We start from the raw sequence: 17,293 nt of genomic DNA, 5'->3' as shown, positions 1-17,293 counted from the left end.
TTGTCTGTGCAGAATTCCAGCAGGAACCTCTTGGGGATACTCAACAGTATCACATCCTGGATTTGGTTTTATCTTTCATTTTATGTGTGGTCTTGCTATTAGATGCATGAAGATCTTTAAAATACCGGCCCTCCTTAACGCTGCACAGTAAAATCCCTCACTGAAATTAGTATTGGAAGACACTCATTTTCATTGGGAGACACTCATTTTTCTAAGCCTAGCAATGCAGTTCCAAACCTTCTTCTTTAAATAAGAAATATAATGCTAATTATGTAGATGTGTTTTTTTTTTTATAAAATACTTTATTAAGAATAATAAGAATAAACAAGGTTACAAAAATACCGACTTTATTAACTAATTAAGATGCCATTAATTACAGAAGATTTGCAATACAAGTTATAACCACAGTGTTCCCTTTTCATTAGGCTTTCAACTAGTTGTCTTTAATGGGAGCATTAATTTTCTCACTTAAATATGAAAAAATACTCTTATCATACACTGAATTCCAGAGGCAGCTCCCTGAAGTTAGATCCCACACAAAGAAACACCATACATAAATGCCCAAGAGTATATCTAAAAAGGAACACCATAAAATATTAGGATGAAAAGCCATGTCAGTTCCTGCCAGCAGCCCCAACATTCATAAAACAATAATATACCAGTGCACGTAAAGGAGGAAGAAAATAATCAATAAGGAAAGAAGACTAAATAACCAATCCTACTGGTTTTATACAGGTTCCATGGGGGTGAACTGTTTTACAACCAGCCTTCCAGAAGGATGGCAATAAAGCCTCGCCTGCTGTTTCAGTTGCTGTGAAGTCCAGAACTGGTGTGCTTTTCGGTGTACAAGGATGCATATAGTTCAGTGCACAGCTGTAGGGAAAAGCATTGAGCAAATTTCAGCCCCCGCTTTTTGACAATCACATTCACTGATTTCAAGGGACATTTTGCCTGAGTAGATTTTGACCCTCAGAGACATCTTTGGACCCTCACCTGAAAAAGTGAGTATCTCTGTCAAGTACATTGGCATTACAAACAACAAAGATCTGCAGAATGCCTCCGGGAATTTTAGTCTAATGCTAGAGAAGATTTCAGCAATAGCAGCAAAAATCTGGACTAGTACATTCCCAATGAGAGCAACAGTTTCTCTGAGAGTCATGAGGTTTATGAGGGAAAAAGAAATAGGGAAAAAGCTTTTTTAAGGGAAAAATATATTGATTAATGAAAGGAAGAAGTGTCAGTCAGTTCCAATGACCAAAGAAAATCAGTAATTAATTCAAACTAACTTCAGTAGCGCAAATCAGGTCTTAGGTTTGAATCCCAAAATTTCATATCCAGTTATTACACTTTTCAGAGTCCATGAACTAGTTGCAGTAAGGAAAATGAAGATGACATTCAATGGAGTCTAAGAATGTTCTTCTTAGATAAGGGTTTAAGTTCTGTACCCTTTAATTTTAATATGAGTAAAATCACATCTACAAAGTAAATTCCAGATCCCACTGAAGTTAGTAAGAGGCCTTCCAGAAATTTAGATGGGCACTAGATCAGGTCCCCCTGTTATTATAGAGAGAAATATGTTAGAACAATAAAAAAAAAAAGTATCTATAGAGTGTACTTTCTTAAGAGAATCCTGTAGTTATAACAGTTGCCTGGTACGGTACCATTGGTACCAACAAGAAATATTCACAGGAATAAATGAAGTACAAATTCATTACCACATATCATTATTTTTCTCTTCACTTGCTCTTCAGAGCCTCATGTGCCCTCGATACTGAGTTAGGGAGAGCAAGAACACCTGATGAGCAAGTGCATACAAACATGTTAAGTTCTGGAGCAGCAACTCTGCAAAAATTTTACTGAGGCGCTGCCCAGAACAAACAGGTAAAAATCCTTACACGTTGTCTAACAAAAAACAGTATTTTTATCATATATATATATATGTGTGTGTATATATATATATAAATCACAGTCTTCTGCACAGCAGAAGCTTATAACTAAAATATTTTAGGGTTCAATTTTTTAGATGGACTTAAAATGCCTGCAAATATAATACAGTGAGCACATAATTCTTAGAATACAAAAAGTGAACATGGAATTATATATTTCATCCACATTCTACTTGTGATTGATAACAAAACTCACTTGGAGTTTTTTCAAAAGTCTCTCTTAAAAAGTTAATCCTTTCAGTATGCTATGGTCCGTATATACTTAGTAAGAATACACCGTTTACATACATGGCAATAATTAATTGTAAATACAACAGGCTAAATCCTGCCCTCTTTAGGCCTGGTGAGTGAGAGAGCCCAAAAGGAACATAAAGCCTTCAGAGGCAAACAGAATAGATCAAGACAGACTATCCGTGTAGCATCCACAACCTCAGATCCCTTGTACAGGGAAGTTGCATCTTGTCCAAAGAGACTATTTACATCAGGAGAAATTTCAGAAGTTCTGCTTGCTAAAAGACTTCTTTCTATGCACCAGTAAACTGCTGGATGCTTGACACAAATCTCAGTAAGCCAAGCCACTTAAGCATGGGCCGAAACTCATCCTAGTCCACCAGCGTATTTGAGTCCCACTGAAGTCAAAGCGCACTGCTGAAGAAAATAATTTGGTGAGTCAACATGAGCACTGCCTCCCGTGACAGCTCCCCTGAAGCTGTTACTTTCTGCTGGGGCAGAATTCAGCCCTGCATTTTTTGAATTAAATGAAATGGTCTTTTGTATATATACATCATGATGTCAGCTTAGTGGCTATGCAGTTAGATACGATATGCATACCTTACAATTTGCTACTGGAAACATATACAATTACATAGTCACAAGTGAAGTAACAGTGCAGTTACTTATGCGATTACAGTAGTAAAAATAACTGGATATATGTTGTATCGGCTTTCCAGAAATTACAACCCCCTATAATAACATATTGTCGTCTGCTAATTGTGTAATGATTCCAGACATACAACTAAATGCCTGAAGCAGAACAAGCAGTTTTCACAGATGCTGAATAGTTGTTCCCTTTCCCAATCAACATAAAGGAATGATAGTTCTACATACAGGCAGGAAACACAAGATACTAAACAACTAGAGATGTTTTCCATATTTCATACAAGATCAGATCCCTGCAATAATTTTATTACCCTGAAAGGACCTATACAAAGGATATGTTTTTGACCAATCTAAGGTAAGGTCTTATCAAATATCTGAAGTCTCTGAAAAGACTATCAACGTATAACTAACTTTTACCAGTACTAAGTCTCTCAGTCAGGTGTTAGATTCAACTATACTTCTTCCTGATATAAACAGAGTTATTTTAATGAAATACCTAGGAGCATGTGAATTTTTAACACTTGCCTCTTGAGAAAGATTTGGGCATATTTAGTTGAAATTTCTTTTAACGGCAAAAATCTGTCAATGTTTAATCAAGATTATTTTTTTTAAGTCTTATCAGATACACTTTTTAGCATTGTAAATTCACAGTTACTTCTGTGACTAACTGTGAATAAATTATAGTTTGCTAACCAATCCGTTTCTGTATCTCTTCCTTGATCCAGAGGGTTTTTGATATATCTCTTGTGGGACCAAGTATAGAATTAAAAGGGACCAAGTGCAGAACTAGAGCCTATAGGTACTGTGTAAAAAGAAGTGATACCAACTTCTACGAGAGCTCCACTGAAGGAAGGCTTGTCAAAATTGGTCAACAATGAAAAGACTAATTTCTAAAGGGACTATTTTTCAATGAAATATTGAAATATTTGACCTCTCATAAAGGGGTAAGAGACATATGGTCATATATGCTGTCGTTGATAGACGTATATATCTCTCAGTAGATCTTTTATCATATATGAAGAGAAATACATGGCTCACAGAAAGAATAAGATGTGTTAAATAAAGCTATAATTTGTTTCTCCTTTAAAGATAATCTGAAGAGCAGCATAAAAGAGGTCATATGATCTTTTTCTACAAAACCATTTATCATACAGTAATAATATTTTTGCAAAATTGTTTACCCATTCAAGTATCTTCAGGAGATATGTCACCATACTTGCATATACTGTAAGTCACTCCAATACTTATAAAACAACACTGATAGACAAAACACTGAAGACATCCATAAATATTAAAAGAAGCTCAACAAACTTGACTATCAAGTAGTTAAAAAATTGTTGATCTTTACATTACACATTAATTCTATGCTGTCCAAAATCTGTGAATGGAAGTTCTTGAGTTTTTTAGGGTTTTCTGTAGGTCATCATGATCTTGTGTATCCACCGGGAATAATATGAGACCCGAACAAAAATCCCAGGACGATTTCGAATGGCACATCCACGGCCAGGAACAATGACACCCACTACTATTTTCAGCCTGTTTTGTTCACAAACCAAGGGACCACCATAATCACGCTAAAAAAAAATAATAAAGAAAAAAATATTAATTTCTGAAAGTGTTACAAGGAACAGTTCCCACCTGTCCATTATTGCCTGGTTTCTCTTTGGTAGGACCTAGCTTCATGAACAGGCATTAGAGTTATACTTACCATAAGACAAAACATAGCTTCCAATATCTCTTTCACAGCCAGAATTTACATGCAAGTAATCCTTCTTTACATATGATTCTAGTGACTTCAGACTACCAGCTCTTACTTTCCTGTTTTAGCTAACTGCAAGTACAATATTTGTTTATGTGCAAATAAGCGAGATGAGGAAGAAGTGAGCTGACTGATAAATATATTTGTTGTGATAACAGACTTTGTTTCAAAGTTTACTGACAGAACATCCAAGGCATTACGATGAGAATCTATGTGTACTAATAGGCAGGGGAAAAAAAAAAAAAAAAAAAAGTAGTATTTTGCAGTGTAAAAAATGTAACTTGTTAAAACACTCATGTTCATTATTCTGTGTGAATGAGACAAGTATGCACCTCTGCATGTACTCAGTGGAAAATTTGTGCATGTCCAACTCAGATCAAAGTCTTATTTAGCACTAAATTCCATACAGATTAAATTAGATTCAAAGTGTAATTTAGGTACGTTCACATAGATTCAGAACTTGAGCACAGATACTGAAGTTTTAAATCAAGCAAAACTTAATCTAGCAAATTAGCAGCAAAAGTAGGCAGTAAATGTTTGTATTGGATAGTGTGACTGTTTAAAAAGATAAAAGTTAACAATTAGCATTTTATTCTCTCTGACTCACCAAAAGAGTGGCAATGCTTGTCCTTTATTTGTTCAATTAGCTTGATCTGATTGATAGCAATAGTCAGGTAGCTATTGAGGGGTGGTAGTGGTTGTAAACCTCATGTAAGGATGAGAATTCAGCTATGTGTGCACTTGTAGTTTGTGTTGGCTATGCAAAATAGTATGGAGGAGGTCAGTCCGTGAGAGATTATCAGAATTATTGCCCCTGAGAATGATCAAAAGTTTTGGATTATGCTTGCAGCAATGACTTGACCCATGTGGCTTATGGATGAGTAAGCAACGAGTGATTTTAAATCTGTTTGTCATAGACAGATTGAGTTGGTTATTAGTGTGCCTCATAGGGTTAGAAAGAGATAATGTAAGTGGTCTGATAGGGGTCCTATTAGTAAGGTAACCTGTATAATACCATACTCACCTAATTTGAGTAGTAGGGCACTGAGTAGTATTGAGCCTCCAAGGGGGGCTTTGGGGAGTCACAGGTGTAGGCTGTATAGTAAGGTTTCTAATATGAAACTGTAGTTTAGTTATATTCACATAGATCTGGGGCTCGAACACAGTTGTTTCTATCCAGGGAAAATTTACGCTGAATATAGAAAGCTAGCTGCAAAACTAGTCATTAAATGTGTTAGGTAGTGAGATACAGTTTCAAAAAATAAAAGCTAACATTTCACATTGTATTCTCTCTGGATCACCAGAGAAACAACAATGCCTGACCTTTATTTGGTTATTTTTTTTTCCCCCAACTGATTACAGATTAGTTCCCACATGAACAATGAACTATGTCAGTATCATCAAAGCTACTCATAAAACATTTTTAAGAGTAGAGTTTCACCTGCCAATCTGATTTTGTTTCTCTGCCTGTTCTTTGCTGAGGAAAATAGCTTCAAAGGGGAGCTCAGGGAGCCGGAAACCATGTGGTGATTAAGACTGATTGCTAATATTAATTCAGTCCATTTCTCCTTGCAGGGGAAAAGAAAGTGCAGGAACCCCAGCAGACTTCTGTGCAAATGTTTCATTTAGAAACCTTAACATGATGAAATATTTGATTTTGAAGAAAACAACAACAACAAAAAACACTACACTTTGCTGTAGTAAGAGGACCCTGTGGGATATTAATAATAAAAGGAAGAGGCCTCAGCCTGATGAAGACTTAGTTTCACCATGGTTTGGTAGTACCCCTGGGTAGGGAAAATTTCACTGTTTGGTTAACATTGGTATTAAGAAATAATCTCTTTTTCTCCGAATATTGAATACATAATAATACTCAGGACTGCCTTCTTCCTAGACGTCACTTCAGGCAGATTTTCCACACACAAAGATATCTTCCTACCATAAATGATTTACTGCATTTCTCCTCAGATGTCGTTTCTCTAACATCAACACTAGTCCCAAGAAAACCAACTGTATCAAATTACACTATCACTGAAGTGCTTTCTCCTCTACTCAATATATTATGGCTCAGGCTTGATTAGGGAGAAAAAATCCTCCTCTCTTCTGTCTAATACAGAATCTCATGTTTTTTGGATCTTTCTTTCATAACTTTACTAACTCCACTGAGCTTTTTGATTTTGTTTATTTTTTCTTATTCTTTACTTGGTGTGGAAAACTTTATCTAGCTACCCAGTTAAATTTGCTCCAATCTTTGTGGTCTGTACAATAAGGGCTAAAACGGTCTGTGTGCTAGCAATAACAACTTATTTTGATTGAGTAGAAAGCAAATTTATCTCAGTCTAGCAAAGTGTTTAGGCACCTGAGTATATTTAACACATATATAAGTCCTTTGCTGATGTGGCAGTACAGTGCGACTGAAGCAAAGGAACTTCTTCCCACACTGGCAGAAAATAGATCACTAGAAATGCAAATCATTTTCCAATGCAGAAGATTCACATATGTAGTCTGTGATTCTGTGTATTGCATACAAGTTTGATGTAGAGAGAATAATTATAAAAACTCTAGTAAATTATTTCTGAGAAAGAAATAACCATGTCGATGGCTTTAATACACTCATAGGAAATGTAATATTTACCTCACAAGGCCCAGCACCAATGGTTTCAGCCACTGCACATATTTCTGACTCATTCACAGTGATCTTCCCTTTGAGACATTGGTTGCATTTCTCATTCCCCAAAATAACCAGGTTTGCTACTCGGAGAAGGCCATCATAGTTAACTACTAGGATTGAAAAGAGAATGAAAACTTTACTCTCTTTTAGAAAAAAAAAAAAAAAAAGTATTGAAGATCCAGTCTGGATAAGTTTACTCACATAACCTTATTCTTTTCACTTTTCCCTGGTACTCACATTTTCATTCATCCTCCCTGTTATCATGCATATAATCAAACATATCATGTCTTTTGGATATTGTATATTTTCTACAAACAAAATTTGCAAGAAATTTGCTTTGTGCCATGTCTCTTCAGTTCTCTGAGAACATCTGGAGATATTTTTTATATTAGAAGAAATGGCTAGATAACTACATTTCTACAAATTCTACAATTTACTACCAGCTTGCCTCGGCACGTCATTGATAGCAGGAAAAGTGAGAAATGTTGTCACTGTCATCAGCCGAGCAAGGATTTCACTCCATGCCTTAAATGGGGGTTAATGTGCAACAGTTGCTTCTCCGGCCTAGGGAAGGACGTGTGACTTGAAAAATACTATTACAGTGCAGGATCTTTCTCATTTAGTGCTAGCTCAGCTACACTGAATGACTTTGTGCCTGCAAGGGCAGAGCCACAGCTTTATGCAATCTCCATTCATCAGCGTGAAGGTCAGGAAGCAGGAGCCCTGTGGAGCTTGTTCTTGTTCTACATGTCAAAAGACAAGTCTGTACAAGCTGCAAAGACAAATAGAAGGCCCAGACCTGCCCATTCTCTTCACAGCTATCAATAAAAAGTGCCAGCCTTGCCCTTCACTGAATTGTTATCCTGTTTTCTTAAAGAAAAGAAATAAAAACATAAAAAATAAAAATATTTTTTTTTTTAAAAAAAGTGTAACACTTTTTCCTTCCCTGACTGGGATGCTATGAGGATTATATTAAGTAGCGTATAAAATATAGTACAAAGTCCTTAAATGACAGATGTTACGTATTTATGGTATTACATAACTCTACAGCATTGCAAATTCCATTATCAGTTCTCTCAAGCTAAGCTTTTCTGTGATGCTGCCCCAGTCCTGCTTCCCCATCCCCCAGACAGCCATTCCCCTCAGAAGAAGGCTAATATGGCCACGCTGGGAACATCAAAGGCAGTCATCTGGGGGAGGACTGGTACAGATTACTTGCCACCCACAAAGAAATGTGGAGTAATGGTTACAAAGGAGAGAACCTCAGAATTACAATCTAGTTTCTGCTCTGCTTCCAGGACAGCATGAGTACATTGCTGCTGCTTACTCAGGGTCTGTGGCAAAATAACATTTGAGCACAGTAATTATTGCAATAATTATTGTCAACTGGCAGCTATTAACTTTATCATCAACACATCATTAGCCAGATAGAGTATTTACCAGACTAAATAAATGTCTGTTCTCTCACATATTTGTATTTACTTCACACAAAAAACTGTGCTTAATAAACATAAGTAAGGTTGCAAAGTCAAGTACTCAAAAGTTAGGAAATGCCAGACAGGGCTGCCTGTGTATCCTTAATATACTGTCTTTGTGTACGTTAATTATAATAATGTCTTTGATTACATGATACTGTATTAATTTTTCCAAAGGGTGGCCTGCTTTGGGATATAGAAAAAAGGTGCTCAAGTAGATGGATGAGAATTTTTCAAAAAAGGGTTAGAACTCTTCAAAACAATTCTGACAGATTTTTTAAACATGTAAAACAATATTTTTATAGTTTGTTCTTTGAAGCATTTGAATCATTTTGCCTGTCTTTGGAGGAAAAAAATAAATAAATAAAAGATGGGGTAGAAAATATTTCAAATGAAATTATCTTAGATAAAATGCTTAAAGGATTACAAAATTAAAAAAAAAAAAAGTTGAAACTGCATTTTATAATAAAAAGTGTTGGACAAGCATAGCATGAGGCAATACCACCAGCCTCTGCTATAATAACAAGAGGAAAGAAGTTAGCTGTCAATCTTTTCATTTAGTTTTTAAAAATAATTTCTTACATCCAGTGTATCCCCATCCATAAACACTGCAACTGGTCTTCTCTGGAATGGTACATCCAGAAATGGGCAACCGAATTATTTCTACAAAAGTTGTCAATATGGCAGGTCTGAAAAGATAAAATGAACAATAGACATAAGGAATTTTACTTCACATTCTATAGTCTACCCTAAAAATGATTTTAAGTGCTATTATAGACCACAACAGTTAAAAACTGTGCCAATCCTTTACCTTTCTCTTCCTTCTTTGAAGAATATGATGGATTCTTCTACATATTTTTTGTGTTACAGCTGTGAACTGTCAAAAAAATTTCTTGAAATGCTATCACCACTTTTACGCTATTTAACCTGCGTTTTCATCTTCAAAAGTAAGTAATGATGACATTTCATTTGAATATATAGTTTTGTTAATACAGAGAAAGTTTGAAAGCTTATATGTACACAAATATCTTAGTTGCAATCTGCTGCTTATTCTATAAATGAAAAGCATATAGTAGCCAATGTGTGTGTAAAATATATATATATATATATATAAATACAAAGCACTGTAAATTAAACTTGGTTATTGGGGAAAAAAGTATTTAGGCACTGTATTTCAGAAGTAACATCTGTTCTAAGTAAAGTGAATAAACATGAATTTTTGCATATATCAAGTGAAATCCATCCACTTAATATATTATTTTTTTATGTGCCCAGCAACAACTGACATGAACATCTTACTGGTAGAAGTTTAACCTTTAGAGATGTCATCTGCAATATCACAACTGTACAGAACTGAATTTGCAATGCTTATTTTGGAAGAATTTCATACAGTAGCTGAAAATCCTGGAATTAGCAATAGTAGCTACTAACCTGCTAAGTTTCAGCAAGACCAAATCTGACCCTGCAGGACCATATACCAGCTGAGAGATATTCAGAACTTGTCTATGCTTCTCCTCTCCCTTTCCTTTGATATTATGGACTCCAAGCCAGGCTTTGTAGTCTTTCAAATCTTTGTACCTAAAGCAGGCAAAGCTGGTTAGAATTTTGCTGAATGTATAACAGAATAACTCAAAAAACTCTGCTTACTATGATTGTACTAGAAGATCTTAACTAACAGTCTTCACTAGAAGTGGATCTACACTGCCAATTGTTATTCCAAAATCAACATGCTCAAATGTATGCTTTTGGTCTAAATTTACTACATAATTTTATTGTTAACCATGACTAAAATGTAATTTTTGTTTCCTACTAGTATCCAAACATTTAGAGGCTTGGAAAGTATGAACCTTGAAACTTTTCAAGATTTGCCTGAGAATTCTATTTTATTGTGTCTAGTTCAGCAGAAGCATGGGATTATTTTCATAAATAGGCAATTGTGTAACTCTTACACTTGGAAAACATACCTCTATGTAAAATAAAGTTTTAGCTTAACAATAATAATAACAGAAAATGGCAAGGTCCCACAGGAATTTTTATATCAGGTGAGCAGTGTTAAAGCCAAAAAGGAGTGAAAACTGTTGCATTTAAGTTAAGGAATTGTTGTGCTTTTAAATAACAGAAGATACATATATTTCAATATTGCAAAGCTACAGACTACTGTACCGAGAAGGGAAACACTGTCTTGCTGTTAGAACCCACTCTTCCTTTATCAAAGTACCTCCACAGATATGCTTATTCCTGAAAAATAAAATAAAATAAATTATAATGTTGGTTTTTTTTTTCCTTTCTACCTGGACAAAATCTCTAGAGTGTTGCTGTCAGCTTTCATTTATGTATTCCTCAGGTGTAGGGAAAGGTGGCTGAATGACAGCCTGTGAAAACATTTCACTGTCCATTTGCTATACATTTTGAATACATGTAGTAGCATGACTTTCCAGATTTGCTTCAGTTTGTATAAGCCAGGAGGAAAGAGAAAATCAGTTACTTTATTTATTTAGTGTTTTCACAGATGGATTTATAATGAGAGCTATCTTAAAAAATAAAACAAATAAAATAAAATAAAAACAAAACAAAACAAACAAAATAAAATAAAGTGGACTTCTTTGTAATAGGAACTGGACTGAAACATTCAATCAAAACCCCAAACTGCCAACAGATGTAAACAATATTTTTCAAGTAAGTATTATTCAAAGCATTATTCAAAGTATTATTGACCTCAAGGTGGAGAGTTACTATTTGATTACCAGTCCTATGAGATTCCCGTCCCCACATACTTCAGTTGGAAACAATCTGCAATGTATGACATCCTACACATGATTATAGAAAACCTGCAGTATAATATATCAAGTAAAATTAAAACAATTAAACATGACTTTTTTTTTCAAAAATAAAGCTGACTTTGGAATGCAGATTAATTAGTTTCCTTCTTTGTGCCTCCAAAATCACATTTATTTTCTCCAGCTCTTTGGAAAGTGAATCAAAACTGTCAGCAATTTGGGAGAAGCTTGAAATCTTACAAATTATAAATTCAAATCACACAAATGTTCACAGTTTTACAGGAATTGTTGGAAGAAGTCCAGACTCTAAATACAGTTTAAAGAAAGCAGAATAACAGATGCTTTGCTGTTTTGTGTTTTTTGATTGTTTTCATTTTGTTTTGTTGTTGGGGGTCTTTTATTATTATTATTATTATTATTATTATTATTATTATTATTATTATTTTATTATTATTTTTGGTTGTATTTTGGTTGAGGAACAGACTGTCTGGTCCAAGAGGCTGGGGTCTATAAAATCTTGATTCTGTCCAGTTTTACTATAAAAATGTCACAAAAAGGAACATAAATGTGGTTCTTTCATGTATATATCATTATTTATCAATGCAACTTTACAAGATTTCATCATCTGCTTTACCAGACTGACAAGTAGACAGATGAAGGTTACACTTCTTATTTACATGTAGCGGAAAATCCAAAGCTGATTTCCTGGAATGGATGAAATTCCTCCAAATATATTTAAATACACTTGATAACAGAATCTGGATCATATGTATAGGAAAGCATGTCACTGATTAATTTAATTAATTAATTTTATAAGTGGGCATTGATTGCAAATATGCAAGTTTGTAAGCAGCACTAGGACTTTACCATTCAGACACAGCACTTCTATTTTGAGATGTATAGTTAGACTTTTTCAGAATAACAGTTAGGATACAGAATCATTTATGAACCCTCTACGCCTCCAAGAAAAATTCTGGAGTCATTAAGATTTTGTTTCAGACAAAAGTCTATCTGCTTCCCTGGTAACAATACAAAATACAAGTACATTTTTTAACCTACATGTTAGACTTACGTAATACTTAAAAATATATTTTGCTTCTGGCGTATTTGAGGAATCCTTTTTTTTTAAAAAAAAAAACAAAAACACCCTCCAAAAAAACACCTTCAGTCATTTATGAACTCATCTGCTTAATGGAATTCTGTAGCATAGCACAAAACCCAGGGTCAATTTGCTTAACTTTAGCTATTTACATTTTAGGCACTCAGATGCAATTCACCTTTCTTGTCTAAAAGTTCATCAGCCATCAAGGCTGTTTTAAAAACAGTGGCAAGATAAACTTTTCCAGAGTGATTCAGCATTTAAGTCCCTCTATATGTTTATTTAGTCCAGGAATAGAATGATGTTCCTCTAGAAATTTATTTATCGTCCATCTGCTAAACTTTTAGAAAGATATGGACCACTACGATATGAGCCCATGAGATGGGAACATTGACAAGGATGGGGAGGACTCCCAGCATTTCTCTAGCAATGAAGAAATATAGAAATAGACTTTTTGTCTTTTCTTTTGCCCCAAAGTATTAGTTAAAACATGCTTTTAAAAGGGATGACATAAGCTAATAGTAATAAGCTGTACTGTAATCTGTACTAGAAGACCAAAACAAACAAACACAAAAAAAAAAGATGCTTGAGATCTATTTCCTGCTATCCATTAGTGATTCATACTTCTAGCTGATGAGTTATTAACCAAAGAGTAATGAACACAAGAGGCAGTAATTCTGTGTTCTGGCTTTTACACAGTAGCAAACTAAGATCTGCCATAATGTAATACACATTTCCAGATGTACATGTTAGGGTCTTGATTTACAGAGTGAAAGAAATTTCCTTATAGCTCCTACTTATTTTTTAATACAAAATACATTTCAATTGCATGCAATTTTATGAGCAGAAAGGTAAATTAAGCACGGGTGTATATCCTGAATCCAATACTTTATATCTAAATGCAGTGCTGTTAAAATACTTATATTGACGTGAACCTCAATTTTCTTCTAGCAATCTATAAAATAAACAGCTTAAGGCAGGGTGTTAAGCTAATGACAAAAAGATCTGCAGTAGCCGATCTAAAGAATCCGAAGACTAGAATGCTGTGTATGCTTTAGAAGCTTATATGTGTAAGTTAGCAATAATTAACATATAACTGTTTCATTGATGGTCTGAAAACTATGGAAACACCAGATGTTCCAGGAATGCTGATTTCCTTCTTTTACAGGATTTAACTGCAATCTACAAGTATCCTTACTATGATCAGCTTTTTCTATAGTTCCAAAACAAATATCCTATTAGATGCTTTGTCCTTCTTATCAAAGTGATAATTACCTGTATGTCAAACTAACCACCCATCCTTCGTTAGTTTGAGTTGGGATTCCATTTACAACTCTCAAATGTTTTGTTGAGGCACAAGGAATGACAGTATCTGAAAGCAGGTCCAGAGATCACATTTTACTAAAAACAGCGGTAGGAAACCTGTGCAGTTACACATAAGGACCACAAGAAGGTCAATATTTATCATGGGTAGGGTGTTCTTTCCTGAGCTAATGAAATATGTTTCTAAAGTATCAAAACTACTTCAGTGAAGCTGGTTCACTCTATAGAGGTATTTGTAGGGAATACATAATACATATTTTTAAGTTTATTACAAACATTTCCATATTTATAAAGTAAACATTGAAAGTCATTACTATATCTCGCCAATTGCAAGATAGGAAGATGAGAATAAAAAGTATAGTAAAGCTATTCTACATTTGCCTTTTTTTTTACAGCGTTTTTTTTTCCCAAGCTGTACATTTCGTATCTTTAATTGATCTTTTTCTTCCTTCCCAATCAGAAAGAAATGGCTAGTCTTGTAGAATATAATGCATGCAGTGCACAGTACATCTGCAAACTTACCATCCACGCTGGTTGTAGTAGGAGTTGTATCACCTTCACCTAGACAGACACATAAGATGCACACACAATACAGAATTAAAACACATCTAAAACCTGAACATAGTCAAAATAAACAGCAAAATGCATATTGTTAATTTTAATATTTCATGAAGTTTAACATTTCAGTGACTTCATTCTGTAAAAGCACAGTTTGGTCAGGTTAAATAGGATGGAAGAATTTCATACCAATAAAATTGAATAAGAATTAAACATTTTGCAACAGTAGTTTCAAGGATTTCTCATCTTGGCTGAATCTTGAATACATCAGGCTCTCTGAAATGCTCAATTTCCACATTTCATTTAAGCCAATGCAGAAAAATGAAATTGTCTTTTTTTTCTGTAAGTGTACAGGAACAGTAGAAGTCATGTCATTAAACACAGATCATTAAAGAAATTTTCTAATTACCTTAAAAGTCTTTGAAACTTAAAAAAAAATCCCACTATATGTTGCTATCACAAAGAACTTATCTTTATGAAATTGTATTCCCCAAAATCTGGATTTGTTTTTCCATCTAGTCTAAGTCATGATGAAGTTAAAATAAGGTTGCTTAAATTGTCTTCAAAATTTTTGCCTTCCATAAAGTCTGCAGTGTGGCCTAGTGATATGAGCTAGATATATGGATGTAGTTACTGAAAATTTGTTTGGGCAAAATTTAACCTGTCTTATCTAACTAGATTTCTGTCATTACCCAAATATATAAATGTGTGTAAAGATATATATATATATATAAATTTCAACTATATATAGTTAAAATTATGTGTATATATATGCATATGAATATGTATATGTGTATACGTATGTGTATGAATATGTATATGTAAGTATACCTATATATATACACATAGCAAAGTTTGAACAGATCAGTTAAAGTCACCAAGTACACTTGGTAACTGCCAACATTTTGTTCATACTGGTTAAACTGGTTACCAGTACATGAATAAGCTATTAGTAGTTTAACACTAGTCCACACAAGTTGCAATTCTAAAACAGAAATATTCCAGCATTCGAATCCAGTTATCACAATACTAACCATTACCTACAATACAAACATGACAAATATTTTTTGTGAATATTGCCTTAGGAATTGATAGAATTAACTAAGAAAGAGTGAATAAAATTTATATTCAGTCAGTTATTGTTCTTTATCTACATTGACATTTGCACATTTTGTTTACTATTCACATAGATGCCAAAAAAAATCACCTGAGATTTCTAATATCATCTCATAGAAATGCTGCAGTTCAGACTATGAGGAAATGCAGTGAATTACTGCTAGGAATGAATTTAACATTATCCTCAACCTCTAGAGATCACAGACATATTCAAAAGCCTGATTTATCATTTAAATGTTCTCCAAGGATATATACCACTGTGATTTAGAAATAGGAATTAAAGAGAAAAATCTTGAACCTAAATGTGAATTGCACATTTTTTTCAGCATTAATGTATTTTTTCCACCTACCTTCAGTTTATTACTGAATTCTCTATGACTTTTAATTCTATATAGCTGAGCTATTTAGCTTTATAACATGCAACTTTAGAGGAGTGATTTTCTTAATTCTTGCCAGGAGTTGAATCATCCCAAAAACATCCAAAAGCAGGATCTAATCTATATAGCACATGTACACAACATCAAACATATAGTGAGTTATCCTCACTTGATAAACACAGAACACACAAACAGACCATGAAGCTCACGCCACAGAAGATAGCTGTCCCTGGGTTTCTTAAGGCCACAGCCTGCATTCTAACCACTAGACAATTCTTTGTTTCCATCCAGCCCTCATTCAATAGCTAGATCTGCTGGAATATGTTTGACTATTTGTAATAGCCTTTTTATGCTCCTGCTGCATAAATAAGCCCTGAAAACTCCAAACTGGTCAAGGAAAAAGACCCCTTGTTCATACATTGCACAAGCAGCTTCCCTCCATTCCTTCTTAGTCATATGTAATTGATTCTTGATATAATTATACATTTTCTGCTGCCACAAGTGACAACAGAAAGGTATACAGTGACACCATGGTTTCACTGAGACCGCACAGTTGACAATGCCTGAGGCATACCAAGTACTCACATCGAGAAATAGGGCAGTAATCCCAGGGAACGAGAGGATCATCTGTGTAACACCAGGGACCATGAAAATCATCATCTGGATTGCGGCAATAGTTTTTCTTCAGTTTACTAACATCTGGTTCTCTGAATATTTGTATATGCCTACAGGGAAAAAAAATCAAAGTGTTGAAAAGCTTTATACTATAGCCCAGATTTTCAAAGGTTAAATATTGCTTTGCCCCACATTGTAATATTAGCTGATTGGGAAGCCTACAGGTCAGTGTTTAGGGCTGGTTAAAATCAAAATGAAGTTGAGTCACAAATATTCACTGGATCTGTGTCCAACTTTCCTCTGGTTGGTATTTTAAGCAATGAGTGGACTTGCTGGAAGGTTTCTAGATCTCTCTCACTCGAGCTAAAATCCCTGGATACCCTCAGGAGGGATCTTTAAACTGATTAGAAGAGTGTTTATGCTGCATTCAGCAAATATTCAGGCCTGTTCTGGGAACATAGGTTAAGTTCTCCCTGCATGTTTACAGTTAACAAAAGGGAGCACTGAATCAGCACAGAAGAAAGCTGAATTTTAGGTAAAGGAAGGACAAATGCAAGAAAGTTAAGCAACTAGAAAAGAAAAAATTGAATGTCTCAAACTACAGTGAAAGGCGACCTAAGCTGCAAACCCACATGAAGCATTTAACTAAAGGTGAAAGTCTGAGGTGACAATCTGAAGCAGAGAAAGATGTTTATTTC

The 17,293-nt window shown here is 34.5% G+C and overlaps 1 protein-coding gene across 8 annotated transcripts in view; it reads right to left on the bottom strand.

Moving 5' to 3' along the window:
- Positions 1 to 330: 330 nt before the first annotated feature.
- Positions 331 to 17,293, bottom strand: part of HGF (hepatocyte growth factor) — a 64,386-nt gene continuing 47,423 nt past the window's right edge. For 3 of the 8 annotated variants that reach the window (XM_035549300.2, XM_035549302.2, XM_035549304.2), the window contains 8 exons: positions 16,566 to 16,705; positions 14,452 to 14,490; positions 13,882 to 13,978; positions 10,894 to 10,968; positions 10,162 to 10,308; positions 9,313 to 9,419; positions 7,220 to 7,365; positions 331 to 4,399 (listed from right to left, as the gene is read on the bottom strand). In XM_035549300.2, the coding sequence (XP_035405193.1) occupies positions 4,229 to 4,399; positions 7,220 to 7,365; positions 9,313 to 9,419; positions 10,162 to 10,308; positions 10,894 to 10,968; positions 13,882 to 13,978; positions 14,452 to 14,490; positions 16,566 to 16,705 (922 nt within the window). In that variant the 3' untranslated portion in view covers positions 331 to 4,228. The remainder of the gene's footprint in view (positions 4,400 to 7,219; positions 7,366 to 9,312; positions 9,420 to 10,161; positions 10,309 to 10,893; positions 10,969 to 13,881; positions 13,979 to 14,451; positions 14,491 to 16,565; positions 16,706 to 17,293) is intronic. The other 5 variants (XM_035549301.2, XM_035549303.2, XM_035549306.2 and 2 more) reach the window with 3 other exon arrangements.

Source organism: Cygnus atratus, chromosome 1 (assembly GCF_013377495.2).
Source record: "Cygnus atratus isolate AKBS03 ecotype Queensland, Australia chromosome 1, CAtr_DNAZoo_HiC_assembly, whole genome shotgun sequence".
In the NCBI taxonomy this organism is placed as follows: Eukaryota; Metazoa; Chordata; class Aves; order Anseriformes; family Anatidae; genus Cygnus; species Cygnus atratus.
This window is presented reverse-complemented; position numbering and strand designations above follow the sequence as displayed.